Source organism: Nicotiana tomentosiformis, chromosome 3 (genome assembly GCF_000390325.3).
Source record: "Nicotiana tomentosiformis chromosome 3, ASM39032v3, whole genome shotgun sequence".
Lineage (NCBI taxonomy): Eukaryota > Viridiplantae > Streptophyta > Magnoliopsida > Solanales > Solanaceae > Nicotiana > Nicotiana tomentosiformis.
Genome location: NC_090814.1, coordinates 51,467,055 through 51,484,094, shown reverse-complemented (window position 1 = coordinate 51,484,094; position 17,040 = coordinate 51,467,055). Strand labels below are relative to the sequence as shown.

Here is a 17,040-nt window from a genome sequence, read left to right as displayed (position 1 = left end):
GGATTCCATAATAAATTAATTAATTAGTTTCTCCTTGATTCGCGCCGTAATTTTCGCCGGGATTCTCCCTCTATTGCGGCTATAACAACTTTTTTTGTTTTTTGGGTCGATCTTGATCTTGGCCGATCTCGATCTTGATTGGTTTCTTAGGCTCGGGCTCGATCTTGGCCGATCTCTATTTATTCGACCTCGATGCCTCGAGCTTGATCTTGGCCGATCTCTATTCGTTCGACCTCGATGTCTCGAGCTCGATCTTGACCGATCTCGATCTGGATTGATTTCTGGGGCTCGAATTCGACAATCAAACTTCGCATTATGACTCGATATTATAATGATGAACCTCGGTCCATCATGTTCCAATCCCGAAGGGCAGACTCGGTTTTGACCGTATACACTTTTCCAAATAGATGTCAACCAATGTTTTGCAACCTTGAACATATCAAAAGTTGATCATTTATTTCATCAAATAAACATACCCATGTATATATATTTCTAGATCCAAATGGTATACATGTAAAATATTATTTCATGATCGATCACAAAATATTTTCAAGTATTGACGTACGCCTATCTGATGTGTTATAACCTTAAAGATAATTTTTCACATGTATGTTAATGCAAATCTGTGCCAACACACCTTTTTCATTTGGTAAAAGGTACAACAAAATTTTACCTTTATAACCATAAGTTATTCTCAATCATGGCATGATTATGAATGCAATTAAAATATATTCTAAGATCATCAGATAGTGAACACCGATCCTAACATTTATAAAAACAAGAAATTATAAGTCATGACAAGGGTAGAAAATTAAAGAGTGAATATAAGTAAAAAAGCAGAATCCTATTTTTGTTGCAACTTTTTTCTCAAATCATTTTGATATTGTTCCTTTATCCATCTTCACAGTGAAAAATCGTTTCATAAACACTTTCATTTTTTTTCCCTTTCTCGGATCCGTTTATACAATCTTGAATAATAAATCTGAACTCGCAATATTATGGTTATACCACCATTGGCCTTAATTGTCCTTTGTCGTTCATCATCACATAATAATACTGTAGACACCAAAACTTTATCGGATCAAATCCATATGAAATTTGGGTTAAGTCCTAAATTTAAGATACTACAAGTAGAGTGCGTTAGAGTTTCTTGGAGGCTACTCTACTTGAAACCCCTAGCTTTGAGGCTACTCTACTAAAAACCCTAGCTACACCTATAAAAGGGGTCATATATTCCCTTTGAAAGCATCTCGAAATTCCATAAAAATTTATGGAATATTCACAAAGAGATCAAAGATATCAAATAGTGTCTTTCTCAGAGCCACCGAAGTGATCAACATATGTTCTTCCTTTTCCTGGAGATCAAATACATCCTAAGGAAGTTCGCATCATCCTACGTTCGAGAAATACGCTGGTTAAGCCCATCGAATCACGAAAAACGATCTAGAAAGAAGAATCAAGGGAACAAACATAATTGTACCTGCATCATGTTATCAATAAAATTATATTTTTTCATATTTATTGTGGTTGCAACTTATTTTTATATCACAAATAATTTATTGCAAACAAATACCTATTTGATATACATGATAATTGACTTCTGCTTTCCCACAACAATCCGATTATAATAAAAAACTTGTTAATGCAAGGGCACTTCAATACACAGCACCGGTATCTTACCCTGCAGAGTGAAAATTAAAATAGAAGACTTTGAACCCTTATCAACAACATCCATTTTCCACTTGGGACTAGTATGCAATGCCTACAATATTTCATATCACAATAGAACTCTCTTCTCCATGTCCATATATTAGGGATTTGTCACGACCCAAATCTCACATGTCGTGATGGTGCCTATTGCAATACTAGGTAAGCCGACAACCACAATAAATAACACATTCTTTAAGTTTGAAAACATGATAAAACAAGTTTAAGAGTAAAATCTCATAAATACTAATACGAAAATACCGCGACTCAATACAATATTTCCCTAAAATTCGGGTGTCACAGAGTACATGAGCATCTATACAATAACATGGTCTGAAACACTGTCTAGGAAGATAGAATAGTATAATAATAACTAAAAGATAAAGGAGGAGAGTCAAGGTATGCGAACGCTAAAGCAGCTACCTTGAGAATCTCCGAACTGATAAGGCTCCGAAATCGGCAACCATCGTACCCGGAAGTACCTGGATCTACACACGAAGTGCAGAGTGTAGTATGAGTACAACCGACCCAATGTACTCAATAAGTAACAAGACGAACCTTGGGCTGAAAGAACTGACGAGCTCAACATGTACAATCCAAATATAGAAATAATGGTACAGAAATGTAGACATGCTTTCAAATTCAACAGTTAAATCTCAAACATGTAAAATATGCCAAGTGTAGCTGAAATGAGGAATGATACATCTCGATATTTACATGTCAATTATGTATGCCAACTGTAATGCAAAACACTGATGAAGTCATATACATACTCTCAGAGTATCAAATCACTCAGTCCTCCCATTCATTCAATCCTTACAGCCACTCATTCCTCACAGTCACTCAGTCCTCACAGCCACTCAATCCTCCTAATCGCTTGGCACTCGCACTCAGTAGGTACATGCACTCACTGCTGGTGAGTCAGACTCTGGAGGGAGGATCCTACCCAAGTGCTATAATAAGCCAATCATGGCATGAATCAATAAAGCATGCTGCAACGTGCAGCCCGATCCCATAAATATCCTCACAATCAGACCCTCGGCCTCACTTAATCATCAATTTCTCTAGTCTCTCGGGATCATAGGTATCATGATAATCAACCCAAATAATGAAGATATGATGTATCAATAAATGGCAACAGAGACTAAGATATGATATGCAAATGATAGTTGTGACTGAGTACAAATTGCAAATAAGCAAATAATTCAACATGCAACACGACCTCTGTGAGTCCCAACAGTACCAACATGTAGCCTAAGCATGATTTCTAACATGAATCACAGCTCCAATTTCTTTAACACATGGGAAATACGTGGAAGATAACAAGTTATATGACTACACAGTTTTACGAATTCGACAAAGTCACAATTCCTATGGTGCATATCCACACGCCCGTCACCTAGTATGTGTGGCACCTCAACACCAATCACATAACACGTAATTCGGGAATTCATACCCTCAGAACTAAGTTTAGAAGTGTTACTTACCTCAAACCGTGCAAATCACTACTCCAATAAGCCCTTACCTCGCGAATCATCCTCTAAATGCCTCAAATCTAGCCACAAACAACTTTATATGATCAACACAAGTTATAGGATTCAATTTCATATAAAAAAGCTAAGTTCTTAATCAAAAGTCAAAAAGTTAACTCAAAAGGTCAAGTCCGGGTCCACATCTTGGAATCCGAAAAAATTAATAAAATGTGAACACTCATTCAACCACGAGTTCAACCATACCAAAATTACTCAAATCCGATCACAATTCGACCTTCAAATCCTCAAATTAAAGCGGAGGAATTGTCTACACTTTTTCCTCAATTTGTCAACCCAAATCACTAATTAAATGATGAAATTAATGATATATTCATGTAATTTAACCAAAACTAAGTTAGAATCACTTACATCAATCACTCTCTTGAAAATCTCTCCAAGAATCGCCTCAATCCGAACTCCCAAAATCAAATTATGAAAAATGACTCAAACCTTCGTTTTTGAGATTTTTATTCTACCGAGATATCACTTCTTCGCGATCGCGAAGCACAAACCCAAAGGCTGCCCAAGTTACTCTCCATGAACGCGGAATCCCATACGCGAACGTGATGCATAGGCTTCCCAGACCTACGCAATCGCGAACTACCTCACGCGATCGCGATGAACAATGCGCGTGAACCAACCTTCTCCTTTTTCTTCTTTGCGAACGCGACTACGCCCACGCGCTCGCGATACGCTAACTGCTCTAGCTACACGATCGCAGACCTTACCTCGTGATCGCATAGAATAATTTTCCATCTCTGACAAACAACCCTTCACGATCGCGACATCAACTCAGGATCACGTATAATAAAACCAGTAGCAGAAATCAGCAGTTTCTCCAAGGTTCCAAATGCGCCAAACATGGTCTGAATCACATTTGAGCCCCCCGAAACCTCAACCAAACATACCAACAAGTTCTAAAATACGATATGAATTTAGTCGATGCCTCAAATCATATCAAACAACATCAAAAACATGAATCGCGCCTCAATTCAATCCAAATGAACTTATGAACTTCTAACTTCTACCTTCGATGTCGAAACCTATCAAATCAACTCCGATTGACCTCAAATTTTGCACATAAGTCATAAATAACACAACGGACCTATTCCAACTTTCAGAACTAAAATCCGAGCCGGGTAACTACAAAATCAACTCTCGGTCAAACTTCTCAACTCTTCAAACTTTAAATTTTTCAACATTCACCATTTCAAGGTAAAATCACCTACGGACCTTTAAATCAATATCCGGTCACACTCTTAAGTCCAAAATCATCATATGAAGCTATCAGAACTCTCAAAACTCCATTCCGGAGTTGTTTACACATAAGTCAACATCCGGTCAACTCTTTCAACCTACGCTTCTAACCTTGGGACTAAGTGTCTCATTCCATTCCGAAACATCCCCGAAACCGAACCAGATTGAGCATAGAATAAGCAGTAAATGGGGGAACGAGGCTACAACAGTCAAAACGACCGACCGGATTATTATAGGATTAAATTATATAGTTAAGCACCCAAAACAATTTCAATTGAGAATAAGAGAAGCAAATATAAAATCAATAAAGATGGCACATAAACTTTCCTTGTAAATTCTAGAATGGGAGAAAATCACGAGTGGCGATGAGCCAACAAATTTATTATATGAGGAGAAGTACAAAATGTACTTCTCACAGAGCACATAGAAGCACAATAAGGATGAAGAGAATTAAAGGTTCTCAAAATAATCTCTCTCAAAATAAATTGTTGTGAGCTTAGTTCGTATTAGTTTATTCACCGTATTAGTGTGCATGTAGTTGCAACTTGTCTTCTTCTGGTTTGGTATGTTATATTGTATATGATAATGATTCCCCTTATTCTACCGTAGGTATAGTGTTTGTGGTCTGGGATGGTCGAGTGAGGACATGTCCTCGGGTGGAACGGGGGGTGGGGCGGGAGGTAGGGCAGGGGTAAGGGGTGGGGCGGGAGGCAAGGGAGGTAAAGGGAACAAGGGTGTCTGTAGGTTGAGAATTGGGTCATGGAACGTAGGTACATTGACGGGTAAGTCTATAGAGTTGGCGGAGATCCTCTAGAAGAGGAGGGTCAATATAGCGTGTGTCCAGGAGACTAGGTGGGTAGAGTCGAGGGCGAAGGACGCGGACGGGTATAAACTTTGGTACTCAGGAGTCCAGAAAGGTAAGAATGGAGTGGGCATCTTAGTGGATAGGGAACTCAGAGAGTCTGTGGTCGAGGTTAGATAAGTGAATGATAGATTGATGAATATTAAGTTGGTGGTTGGAGAGTGCACCCTAAACGTCGTTAGCGCCTATGCGCTGCATGTTGGCCTAGATGAGGAGGTTAAACGACGCTTCTGGGAGGGGTTAGATGAGATTGTGCGTCAGGTTCTGCCTATTGATAAACTATTCATATGAGGGGATTTAAATGGGCATATTGGGTCGATTGCAGGTGGTTATGGCGAGGTGCATGGAGGCTTCGGTTTTGGGGAGAGGAACAGAGGAGGTACATCGCTGTTGGACTTCACTAAGGCTTTTGGGTTGGTGATTGCGAACTCTAGCTTTCCAAAGAGGGAGAGGCATTTGGTTACTTTTCAAAATGCAGTGGCGAAGACTCAGATTGACTATCTCCTCCTCAAGAGAGGTGACAGAGGACTGTGCAAGGATTGCAAGGTAATTTCGGGCGCGATTGTTGCTCTTGGTGATGGACGTTGGTATTATGTTAAAGAGGAGGAAAAGGTCTACTCGAGGATGTCCGAGAATCAGGTGAGGGGCCTTAACTAAGGATAAAGCCCAAGAGTTGGAGGGGCGGTTGTCGACTATGGGAGCTTGGAAGAGCAGTGGTGACGCGAGCACTATGTGGTCAGTGACAACAGACTGTATTAGAGAGGCTGCGAGAGAGGTGTTAGGAGTCTCGACGGGCGCCTCTGGTGGGCACAAAGGAGACTTGTGGTGGAATGAAGTGGTTCAAGGTAAAGTGGAAGCTAAGAAGGCGGCGTACCTGAAGTTAGTGGAGAGCATAGATGAGGAGGAGAGGCGAGCATGCATGGAGAGGTATAAGACAGCTAGGAAGAAGGCTAAGCTGGCGGTCACAGAGGCTAAAACTGCGACTTATGGTCATATGTACGAGGAACTGGGGAAAAAGAGTGGGGAGAAGAAGTTATTCCGGCTGGACAAGTTGAGAGAGAGGAAGGCTCGGGATTTGGACCAAGTGAGATGCATCAAGGACGAAGATGGTAGAGTATTAATGGAAGATGCCCAGATTAAGAGGAGATGTTAGACTTACTTTCATAAACTTCTGAATGAAGAAGGGGATCAGGATATTGTGCTAGGCGAATTGGAGCATTCCGAGAGTCGCCGTGACTTTGGGTACTGCAGGCATATCGAGGTTGATGAGGTCGTGGGAGCTATGCGTAAGATGAGTAGGGGTAGAGCGACCGGGCCAGAAGAGATTCCAGTGGAATTTTGGAAGTGTGTGGGGAGAGCAAGTTTGGAGTGGTTGACTAGGTTGTTTAATGTTATTTTTAAGGCGAAGAGGATGCCGGATGAGTGGAGGTGGAGTACGGTGGTCCCATTGTATAAGAACAAAGGTGATATCCAGAGTTGTAACAATTATAGGGGTATCAAATTACTGAGTCATACCATGAAAGTGTGGGAGAGGGTGGTTGAAGTGAGGGTGAGGATGACAGTGTCTGTATCAGACAACCAGTTCAGGTTCATGCCGGGTCATTCGACTACAGAAGCTATACACCTTGTTAGGAGATTGGTGGAACTATACAAAGAGAGGAAGAAGGATCTGCACATGGTCTTTATTGACCTAGAGAAAGCGTATGACAAGGTTCCAAGAGAAGTTCTCTGGAGATGCCTGGAGGCAAAAGGTGTGTCGGTTCCCTACATTATGGCGATTAAGGACATGTATGATGGGGCTAAGACTCGGGTTAGGACAGTAGGAGGTGACTCTGAGCATTTTCCGGTTGTAATGGGGTTACACCAAGGTTCTGCGCTCAGTCCATTCTTATTCGCCTTGGTGATCGACGCGTTAACACACCATATTCAGGGGGAGGTGCCATGGTGCATGCTATTCGCCGATGACATAGTTCTGATTGATGAGTCGCGAGCCGGTGTTAACGAGAGGCTAGAGGTTTGGAGACAGGCTCTTGAGTCTAAGAGTTTCAAGCTGAGCAGGACGAAGACGGAATACCTGGAGTGTAAATTCAGCGCTGAGCCAGGGGAAGTGGCGTGAATGTGAGGCTTGAATCACAAGTCATCCCGAGTAGAGGCAGCTTCAAGTACCTTGGTTCGGTTATCCAGAGGAAAGGGGAGATCGACGAGGATGTCACACACCGTATTGGGTAGGATGGATAAAGTAGAGGTTAGCATCTGGAGTCCTGTGTGACAAGAGAGTGCCACCAATACTCAAAGGTAAGTTCTATAAAGCGGTGGTTAGACCGGCCATATTGTATGGGGCTGAGTGTTGGGCCGTTAAGAACTCACATATCCAGAAGATGAAAGTAGTAGAAATGAGGATGTTGAGGTGGATGTACTGGCACACTAGGATAGATAAGATTAGGAATGATATTATTCGGGAGAAGGTGCACGTGGCTCCCATTGATGACAAGATGCGGGAAGCGAGGCTTAGATGGTTCAGACATATTCAAAGGAGAAGCCCAGATGCTCCGGTACGGAGGTGTGAGCAGCTGATTGTGGAGGGCACGAGAAGAGGTAGAGGGTGGCCTAAGAAGTATTGGGGAGAGGTGATCAGACAGGATATGGCGAGGCTCCAGATTTTCGAGGACATGACACTTGATAGGAAGATCTGGAGGTCGAGTATGAGAGTTGTAGGTTAGGATGTAGTTGAGTCTTGTTTTACTTCGTACCATTGAGGGACTAGCCAGGTAGGATTTTTGTCTAAGATAGCTAGTGACAATGTTGTGTTTTACTACTTCGCTTTTCAGTGCATGTCCTATTTACTAGCTATCGCTTTTGCTTTGCATCTTTCTTTTGCATTTCATGGTGTTCCTATTTTTCCTATGATTGTTGTGGTGATACAAATATTCTCCTTTTGTCCTTTTGTCTTTTTGTTTTCTTGAGCCGAGGGTCTTTCGGAAATAACCTCTCTACTCCTTTAGGGTAGGGGTAAGGTCTGCGTACACACTACCCTCCCCACACCCCATTAGTAGATTTTACTGGGTTGTTGTTGTTGTAGGCTAAAGAAATAGTTACTTTATAAAATTATTTATTACATGACTATATATACAAATGCATACACGTATGCAAAAAACTAGTTATTTAAAAATTAAACCATACAACATACAATAGAAATTAGGAGTATAATACTAATATAATAGTTAAACCATCCAACGTACAGTAGAAATTAGGAGTACATTACTATAGTGGGTAGCTATCTACCCAAGAGCCTTATATATGATTTTGGAGATATTTCTAATCTAATACAATATTAAACTGCAGTACTAAATAAGAGTAATATTTGCAGTCAACAAAGCATAAAGAGTAGTAAAGTGGTCTATCGTGCCCATTTAACAATAGTGTGAAAGCACATTAGAGTGCTCAAGTGGTTCACCGTCCCCAACCCCACAAATAAAGAAAAAGTCGCACCAAATAGTCCAACCATTGGTCGATCGTCGTCTTTTATATTTTTATATTTGGACTAGAAAGTTTGATCACTTTTTTAAATATTATAAATGGTCACAAAAAAAAATACAGGCACACACAATGGGAAATGGGAAATGGCCAAGGACTCTCCGACAGGAATTTACTTCCGAATTTAACATCCTTTTGACGTTCTCCGGCCACTTCTTCCGATCTTAGCTTGCTAACAATCTCCTTCACTATCTGCTCTATACATTCCGCTTCATTCCTACCAATATTAATGAATTAATTCCAAATCAACTCATCCATCAGTTGATAAATGACCTAAATTAATTAATTAAATTTTATTTGCTAGTATGAATTGAAAGAAAACAAACTTTTTCCATGAACAACCAAAGGTTAAACAATATATGCATGCATGACCCGTGGAAGATTAATTTTATGCACAGGCCTAAAAGATAGAGTAAACTTACTTCTTTCATTCAGCTACTCCATTTAAATGAACATTCATTTCTGAATCTCATCGTCAAATTCGAATCTCTCCAGAGAAACAAATAAGATCAATAACTTTTCTAATATGAATGATTGATCTGTAATGACCCTATATTATTTCATTATTATTACTTTTTTTTATTACATGATTCCTCACATAGAAATAAATATAACATTGAATCCATTTGATTTCTAAAAGGAATTACAGTAATACTAACCCGTCATGTGTCTTGCGGAGATCCAAGCCTGATATATTTCCTGCTTCATTCAAAGCATCCCTCCATCTTTTCACCCTTTCTGATCTTCCAATCTCATCATCATTTTCACTATCATCAGCAAATGCCTCGGCCAAGCTGTTCCTTTGCCTTCGTACTTCCGATGGTTCCACGTCGTAGAATATCGGTATCACAATCTTCTTTAACAGTTTCCTGCAATCCATAATCTTTACAACTTCATCCAAACAATCTTTAGATAAAACAAAATTCTCGCAGAAGACAACAACTATAATCTGGGACTCTTCAATAGCTCTGGACGAATCCTTTGAAACCGATGTTCCTCTGTCTTGGTTCCGATCATCTTTGAAGGTGTAAATCCCTTCTTGTTTCAAAGCTCCATGCAAATGGCTGACGAAGGTTTGGCCTATATTTCCTGTCTCGCTAAAACTCAAATACGCATCGTAACTGAGTTCTGGTGCCATTTTTGTTGATTGATGGTGAAGTAATTGCCGGAAAATTAATGATTACTGTGCAGTTGGCCGGACAGGAAGACTTAGCTTAGAATGTGTGAATGCGAGTGCAGTACGTATTGTTCTAACTTCTAAGGAAGACTTGGGGTCAACTCATCCCAAGTCTTTGTTTTCTTCAAAATGACTTGGGGTTTGTTTAACTTTATTTTCCAACACTAATTGTTCTTTCCTATTGTTGTATTTTACTACAAGAGTGAGTATTAACACCCTCAACTTCCACCCACAGGTTGTGAGTTTGAGTAACCTCAAGAGCAAGATGGTGAATTCTTAGAAGAAGAGAACCAATGGTCTATCGGAAACAGTTTCTCTACTCCAGGATAGGGATAAGGTATGCGTACACACTATCCTCCCCATATTCCATTAGTAAAATTATACTGGGTTGTTGTTGTTGTTGTAGTAGTATTATTGTATTTTACAAGTTAAAGAAAAAAGATTTACTTACCACACAATTTGGATAAGACTCTATCCATTTTAGTGTCTCTTCCTTTCTTCAAGTTCCTATTTGGATGAGAGCCACGTGTCATATTTAAAAATTGAAGGTTGAGATTTAATTACCAAAACAAGGTCTTAACCATGATTAGAATAATAAATATTTACTTTATTTGTTCTTCAACTTTTTTGTAATCCCATGATTCTAGCTAAAAACATTACCTAATTCATTTTTTTTAAATCTCTCTTTTTCCTACTTTAATACGAGCTCATCTTTTCTTTTTTTAAACATATTTTTTTCTTTGTTTCAAATTCAGTCTTTATATTTTGAGTTAATATTTTCTTGATTCTTTGGTGTATTCTCTTTTTCTTTAATTTGTTCGGTACTTCTTTTCCTTTTTTTCTTTAACAACTGACAAATCAATGAGTGGCTTGCTAGAGTTTTAACATCCTACATATTTTTTTAACTTAAATTATACAAATATCTTTTTATTTTTTTAATTTTAATATTATACGTTAATTCAATTTTGTCTTATTGTTCTTACTAATCATTAGATGCCTATTTTCCTCATCTTTGTTGGGAATGTAAGAAGAACTGGACAAAAATAAAGAACTCGTACCTATACTAAAAAAAATAATTGTCAAAATAAACAAACAAACAAACAAAAAGAGAAGAAAATCTCGTAATAAAGTAGGAAAAGAGATTTTAAAAAAAATGAATTAGGTAATGTTTTTAGCTAGAATCATGGGATTACAAAAAATTGGAGAACAAATAAAGTAAATATTTATTATTCTAATCATAGTTAAGACCTTGCTTTGGTAATTAAATCCCAACCTTCATTTTTTAACTATGACATGTGGCTCTCATCCAAATAGAAACTTGGAGAAATGGAGACATGAAAATGGAGAACAGTCTCATCCCCATAATTTGTTCTAAACTAAAATAAAGTGAAAAAAATGAAAAGACTCCTAATAACAAAAAATATCCTTATATTCTGTTCGAATACTGTAATAAGCCCGAACTAAATGTGATAAACTGAGTATTTAGAAGGGATAATACATAAACCTCCTCTATATTTTGCTTCATTTGTAACGTTCATGATTAAATTATTGTTTAACTTAATTAAAATCTGAATTTTAAATAAATCAACTAAAGTTGTATAGTAAGGTCACAAGCAATTATTTTTAACCAAATATTTAGTAGATCTTTGCTAATGGAAAACAAGAAGGCAATGTTAGCTAAAACAAAGTAAAGAATTCTTATTGAGCACTAAATGAAGCCGAACAACAATGTTGACAATTGAAAGTAATGTTGTAATGGTTCCAATATAGTAACAGTAGGTGAGACAGATTGAGAATCGGGAACAATCATGGCGAAGGGGATATTTATAGCATTAACTAATCGTAACTATCCCCTAGAATCTCTCTCGCACGTTGTATCCGTTATCTAGGGGTAAATGTATATCGCAGTAGTTATATTATTTGGGGGCGTAATTGTAGGAAGCGGTTAATGGTGGATCTCGATATTTGGGGATCCATTGACTGAGAAGATATCTATTCGGACACTCGTGACCCTCCGAGTTTGTTGGCTCACAGCACATATCTATCAGACGCCCGTGACTATCCCGGCTCGAAACGGCTTGAATTGACACATGATTCTGGGACTGCATTCTTGTTAGTCATTCATCGATCCAATGGACTATAGATGACTTGATACTAACTAGGAAATACTTGATGAAATCCTTTTCCTTTGTCTTTTACCCTACTCGTGTTCTTGAATTTTTTCCAAGTATAACAACTTGTTCCACACTACTAGAAATCCGGTAAAAATCGACCAAAAAAACCAACCAACGTTGGTCGGTAATGGCAAAAAACCGACCAAAACGCGACCATTTACGTGTGGACGGTATTTTTGTGGTCGGAATGGAATACCGACCAAAGTTGGTCGGAGTCGGTTAATTAAATTCAAAAAAACAAATATTGCAAAAAAAAAACCGACCAAAGTTGGTTGGTATTTTAGTTATGTAATAAAAAGATTCGCCATCTGGGAATCGAACCGGGGTCTGTACTGTGACAAGATATTATTCTACCACTAGACCATTGGTACATTTTATTTTAAGGCTATGTTTTATTTGATTTATACTCTTTAATTGTATTTTCGCATGAAAATAACCGACCAAAGTTGGTCAGTTTTATTAAAAAGTAAAATTACCGACCAAAGTTGGTCGGTTTTTTTAAATGACCTGCCGAATTAACCGACCAATTTTGGTTGATTTTTTTAATATTAATTTTTATTTATTTTAATTAAAAAACGGACCAAAGTTGGTCGGTTTCTTGAAACATAAATTTTGCGGGACTCAAAAATAATTTCCCGCATTTTTGCGCCAAAGAAAACCAACCAAAGTTGGTCGGTTTCGTAAAAAATATATATATATATTTTAAAAAACCGACTAACTTTGATCGGTTTTTTGACCGACCAAAGTTGGTCGGTCGGCCTTGGTCGGTTTTTGCCGAATTTCTAGTAGTGCCATGCAATCTTCTCTAGTATCAGACCGCAACCTTCAAATGACTGAAGCCTCTGATATCCCTAGTTCTGACGTTGTTGAAAGGCATTCTCTATCTGTCGTTACCATCGTCAATGAGATAAAGGAGGAAGAAATTGGAAGCAAAAGGTGTCACCATCTGTCACGACCCAAAATTCACTAAAGGCCGTGATGGCGCCTAACACCGCCGTCAGACAAGCCAACAGTGATTGATCAACTTAATTACTCATTTTTAATATTTTAAAATCATAATTTTTATTAATTAAATAGTATGAAATAAAATTTACAAGGTAAAATGATAATAATTGCGTGAACTACCATACCAAACATCCAGAAGAAGCCCCAAAAATTCGGTGTCACAAGTACATGAGTATCAACTAGGAGATATTATAAAATACAACATTTGTCTGCAATACAATTTAGACAAGAGAACATAAATAACTCTGATGGTGATTCTGCATGTTGCGGATCGTAACATGAAATGCAGCTCACAGTAAAGTCCCCGCAATGGTCGCGTCTTTGCGCCCAAGAGACCACCAGACAAATATGTACATGTACAATAAGTGCAGCAAGTGCAGCATGAGTACGTAAATCAACGCATACCTAGTAAGTATCTAGCCTAACCCCAGAGAAGTAGTAACGATGGGTCGACATCGACACTTACTAGTGGCCCAATAAATCATGTACAATGAGAAGTAAACAAATGTGAGGCAGAGTAAGTAAACGAAAGAAACAAGTATAAATACGTGGTACAATCCTCTTCTCGACAACAAACTCAAGCTCTCAATTAGCAGTTACCTCATCAACCGGAACATATATATATATATATATATATATATATATATATATATATATATATATATATATATATATATAATGGACCTCACCAGATAGGTCGTCACAATCCAAATCAGAAAAATTCGTAGATACATTGGCTTCTTGTCAAATATTACGCACGATTCTGTAAGAGTATTTTATAGAAATACCGAGGCGTACGGCCCGATCCCATCATACTGTGTGCACTGCCGAGGGTCGAACGTCATGAACCATAGATGCATCTATTATACTGCCAAGGCAAACGACCCGCTCCCATGAGAGTGTGGTACATAATCTTGCCGAGGCTAATGACCCTGATCCCATTAGAATAAGAAGCTTTAACGGGTCCTTGACGCCACTCACTAATAAACGTGTTAGTTATAAATTTTAAGGAAAACCTTTCGATGAAAACGAAGAGCGCGGGAGAAATTCGTAAGAGCAGCACAATTATTTTGCGGCTAATCATGAAGCTCGTCAAATCTCTACAATAGTAAATCCAGTCACAAGTCGTAATGTAAATAAAAGAATTTAATAGGCAAGGGGCAACTCAAATAGTACAGTTATAGCATGACAAAAACCTAAGTCTACCCGGACATAACATGAATCTAACTACGTACAGATTCTCGTCACCTCGTGCGTACGTAGCTCCTGCAACAAGTAGCACATATCAATTACATTATCTAGGGGTAGTTTCCCTCTCACAAAGCTAGACAAGAGACTTACCTCGCTCTGAAGTTCTATAACCGGCTCCAACGCCACTCTAACACCTCAAACCGATGCCCATCGCTCCAAAACTAGTCAAACAATGTGCAAATTCATAAATATATACTCTATTACCCATATTTAATCAATTTATAACAATTCTCAACTTCGCTCTAAAAGTCAATAAAGTCAACCCTCGGGCCCGCGTGCCCTGATTTCGAAAAATTTTGAAGATAAACATTACCCATAATATTTTGAACTCAAATATATAATTTATTCCCAATTCCATGTCTAATTTCGTGGTAAAAATCCAAAATACCAATTCTAGGTTTTCTCTTAAAATCCAACAATTTCCAGAATTGTTTCATGTATTTACAAGCCCAAATTCGTATATTTAATTCACAACTTGTAGAAATTACTTTCCTCACGATTGACGATGACTAAATCGCTCCAAGGCTGGCTCCCATGGAAGAATAAAAATAAAAATGAGCCAAACCCACACACTTAAACAAGCCCCCTGCTCGGTGATCATGGCACCTGCGGACCACCAGCCGCATCTGCTGCTCTGCATGTCACGATCCAAAATTCAAACCGTCGTAATGGCACCTAACCCAACCCGCTAGGTAAGCCAATTAACAAAATAACATAATATAATAACACTGATGTGAATCAAAGATGAGATAACCGAATTTTATTCAACTTTCCAAGGATTGGTAGTACAAATTATGAGCTTCTAAGATTTAGAATTTACAAAGCAGGTATAAAATAAAGTACATCATCTGTTTGAACTATACAAGAACAGATCAAAATTCTAAAGTTACCAAGATCAAGAGGCAGCTATGAACGGAACGCGGGTAAATCTTTAGATCCAGCTCCTATCGTACACATCAACATCAACATCCAACATTTGCACGTAAGGTGTAGAAGTGTAGTATAAGTACAACCGACCCCATGTACTCAATAAGTAACAAACCTAACCTTAGGTTGAAGGTAGTGGCGAGCTGGGACAAGGGTCAGAGTCCAACTCCAATAACTAGCAACAATCATAATAATAATAATAAAATTGTACATGAAAATAACTCAGAGGTAAGATGCTCAACTCGTTCTCAGTTATAGAAAGATAGACATGCTTTTCAAGTATAACAATAAATCCCAAATCTATCACCGAAAACACCAAAAGCATATGAATAACTTTAAAAACTGTGATCTTTTTTCAAAAACCTTTCAACAATAAACCAGATGTTTCATTTTCAGATAGCATGAGAAAAATACATCTCTATGCCTACATGTCATTAGACAGGTGAAATCATGAATGTCACCAAAATCGGGTAGCATGAAAAAATACATCTCTATGCCTGTATCTCAAGTACGCATGTCAAATGCAATGCATCTCAACGATGAACTCATGTGCTCACGCTCTCAGAGTACTCAATCTCACTGTCTCGTATTCTCACTCACCATGCTCAATACTCAGCACACTAAGTCACTCAATACTGTACCGGGCAGATCCAACCCACATGCAAATAAACTAAGGCAGATCCAGCCCAAAGATGAAAATAAACCAGGGCAGATCGAGCCCAATGCGAATGAACCAAAATGCAAATAAACTAGGGTAAATCCAACCCAATGCAAATGAACCATGGCAGATCCAGCCCAATGCAAATGATTGCTAGCAATTGCGCCCACTATAGGTGTGCAGAATCCGGAGGGGCCAATCCAGCCCAAGTGCTATAGTAAGCCAAATCCTGGCATGGATCAATAAAGCATGCTGCGGCGTGCAGCCCGATCTCACAAATATCACTCACAACAGTCCCTCGACCTCACTCAGCCATTAATCTCTCCAGTCTCTAAGGCTCACAACACTCATGCTAAGCAGCCCAAATCAATGATACGAGATGTGACAATATACGATAACAGAGACTGAGATATGATATGAAATGATGAATGCGACTAAGTACATAACTGTAATTAAGCAAATAACTCAACAACAAAGAACGACCACTATGGGTCCCAACAGTACCAACATATAGCCTAAACATGAATTCTAACATAAATTACAGCTCAAGTGCTCTAACACATAGAGTGCAGTAAAATATTCAGATAAGATAGCTACATAGTTCCATGGTTCGGTTATCCAGGGGGGAGGGGAGATCGACGACGATGTCACACACCATATTGGGGTAGGATGGATGAAGTAGAGGTTAGCATCTGGAGTCCTGTGTGACAAGAGAATGCCACCAATACTCAAAGGTAAGTTCTATAAAGCGGTAGTTAGACCGGCCATGTTGTATGGGACTGAGTGTTGGCCCGTTAAGAACTCACATATCCAGAAGATGAAAGTAACAGAAATGAGGATGTTGAGGTGGATGTGCGGGCACACTAGGATAGATAAGATTAGGAATGATATTATTCGGGAGAAGGTGCACGTGGCTCCCATTGATGACAAGATGCGGGAAGCGAGTCTTAGATAGT

The 17,040-nt window shown here is 38.8% G+C and overlaps 1 protein-coding gene across 6 annotated transcripts; it reads right to left on the bottom strand.

Moving 5' to 3' along the window:
- Window positions 1-973: 973 nt before the first annotated feature.
- On the bottom strand, window positions 974-10,232 carry LOC104104557 (TMV resistance protein N-like). 6 transcript variants are annotated; one of them, XM_070196945.1, is made up of 5 exons: window positions 9,552-10,231; window positions 3,195-3,262; window positions 2,131-2,195; window positions 1,574-1,681; window positions 974-1,480 (listed from the first exon to the last, which is right to left on the bottom strand). In XM_070196945.1, the coding sequence occupies exons 1-2, from the start codon at window positions 10,028-10,030 to the stop codon at window positions 3,241-3,243; spliced, it is 501 nt and encodes a 166-aa protein (XP_070053046.1). In that variant the 5' UTR covers window positions 10,031-10,231; the 3' UTR covers window positions 974-1,480; window positions 1,574-1,681; window positions 2,131-2,195; window positions 3,195-3,240. The 6 variants fall into 6 exon arrangements, with proteins under 6 accessions (XP_070053046.1, XP_070053045.1, XP_009610974.1 ...); XM_070196944.1 differs by lacking the exon at window positions 3,195-3,262 and having other exon boundaries at window positions 978-1,480; window positions 9,552-10,232; XM_070196946.1 differs by lacking the exon at window positions 1,574-1,681 and having other exon boundaries at window positions 1,375-1,393.
- Window positions 10,233-17,040: the final 6,808 nt, after the last annotated feature.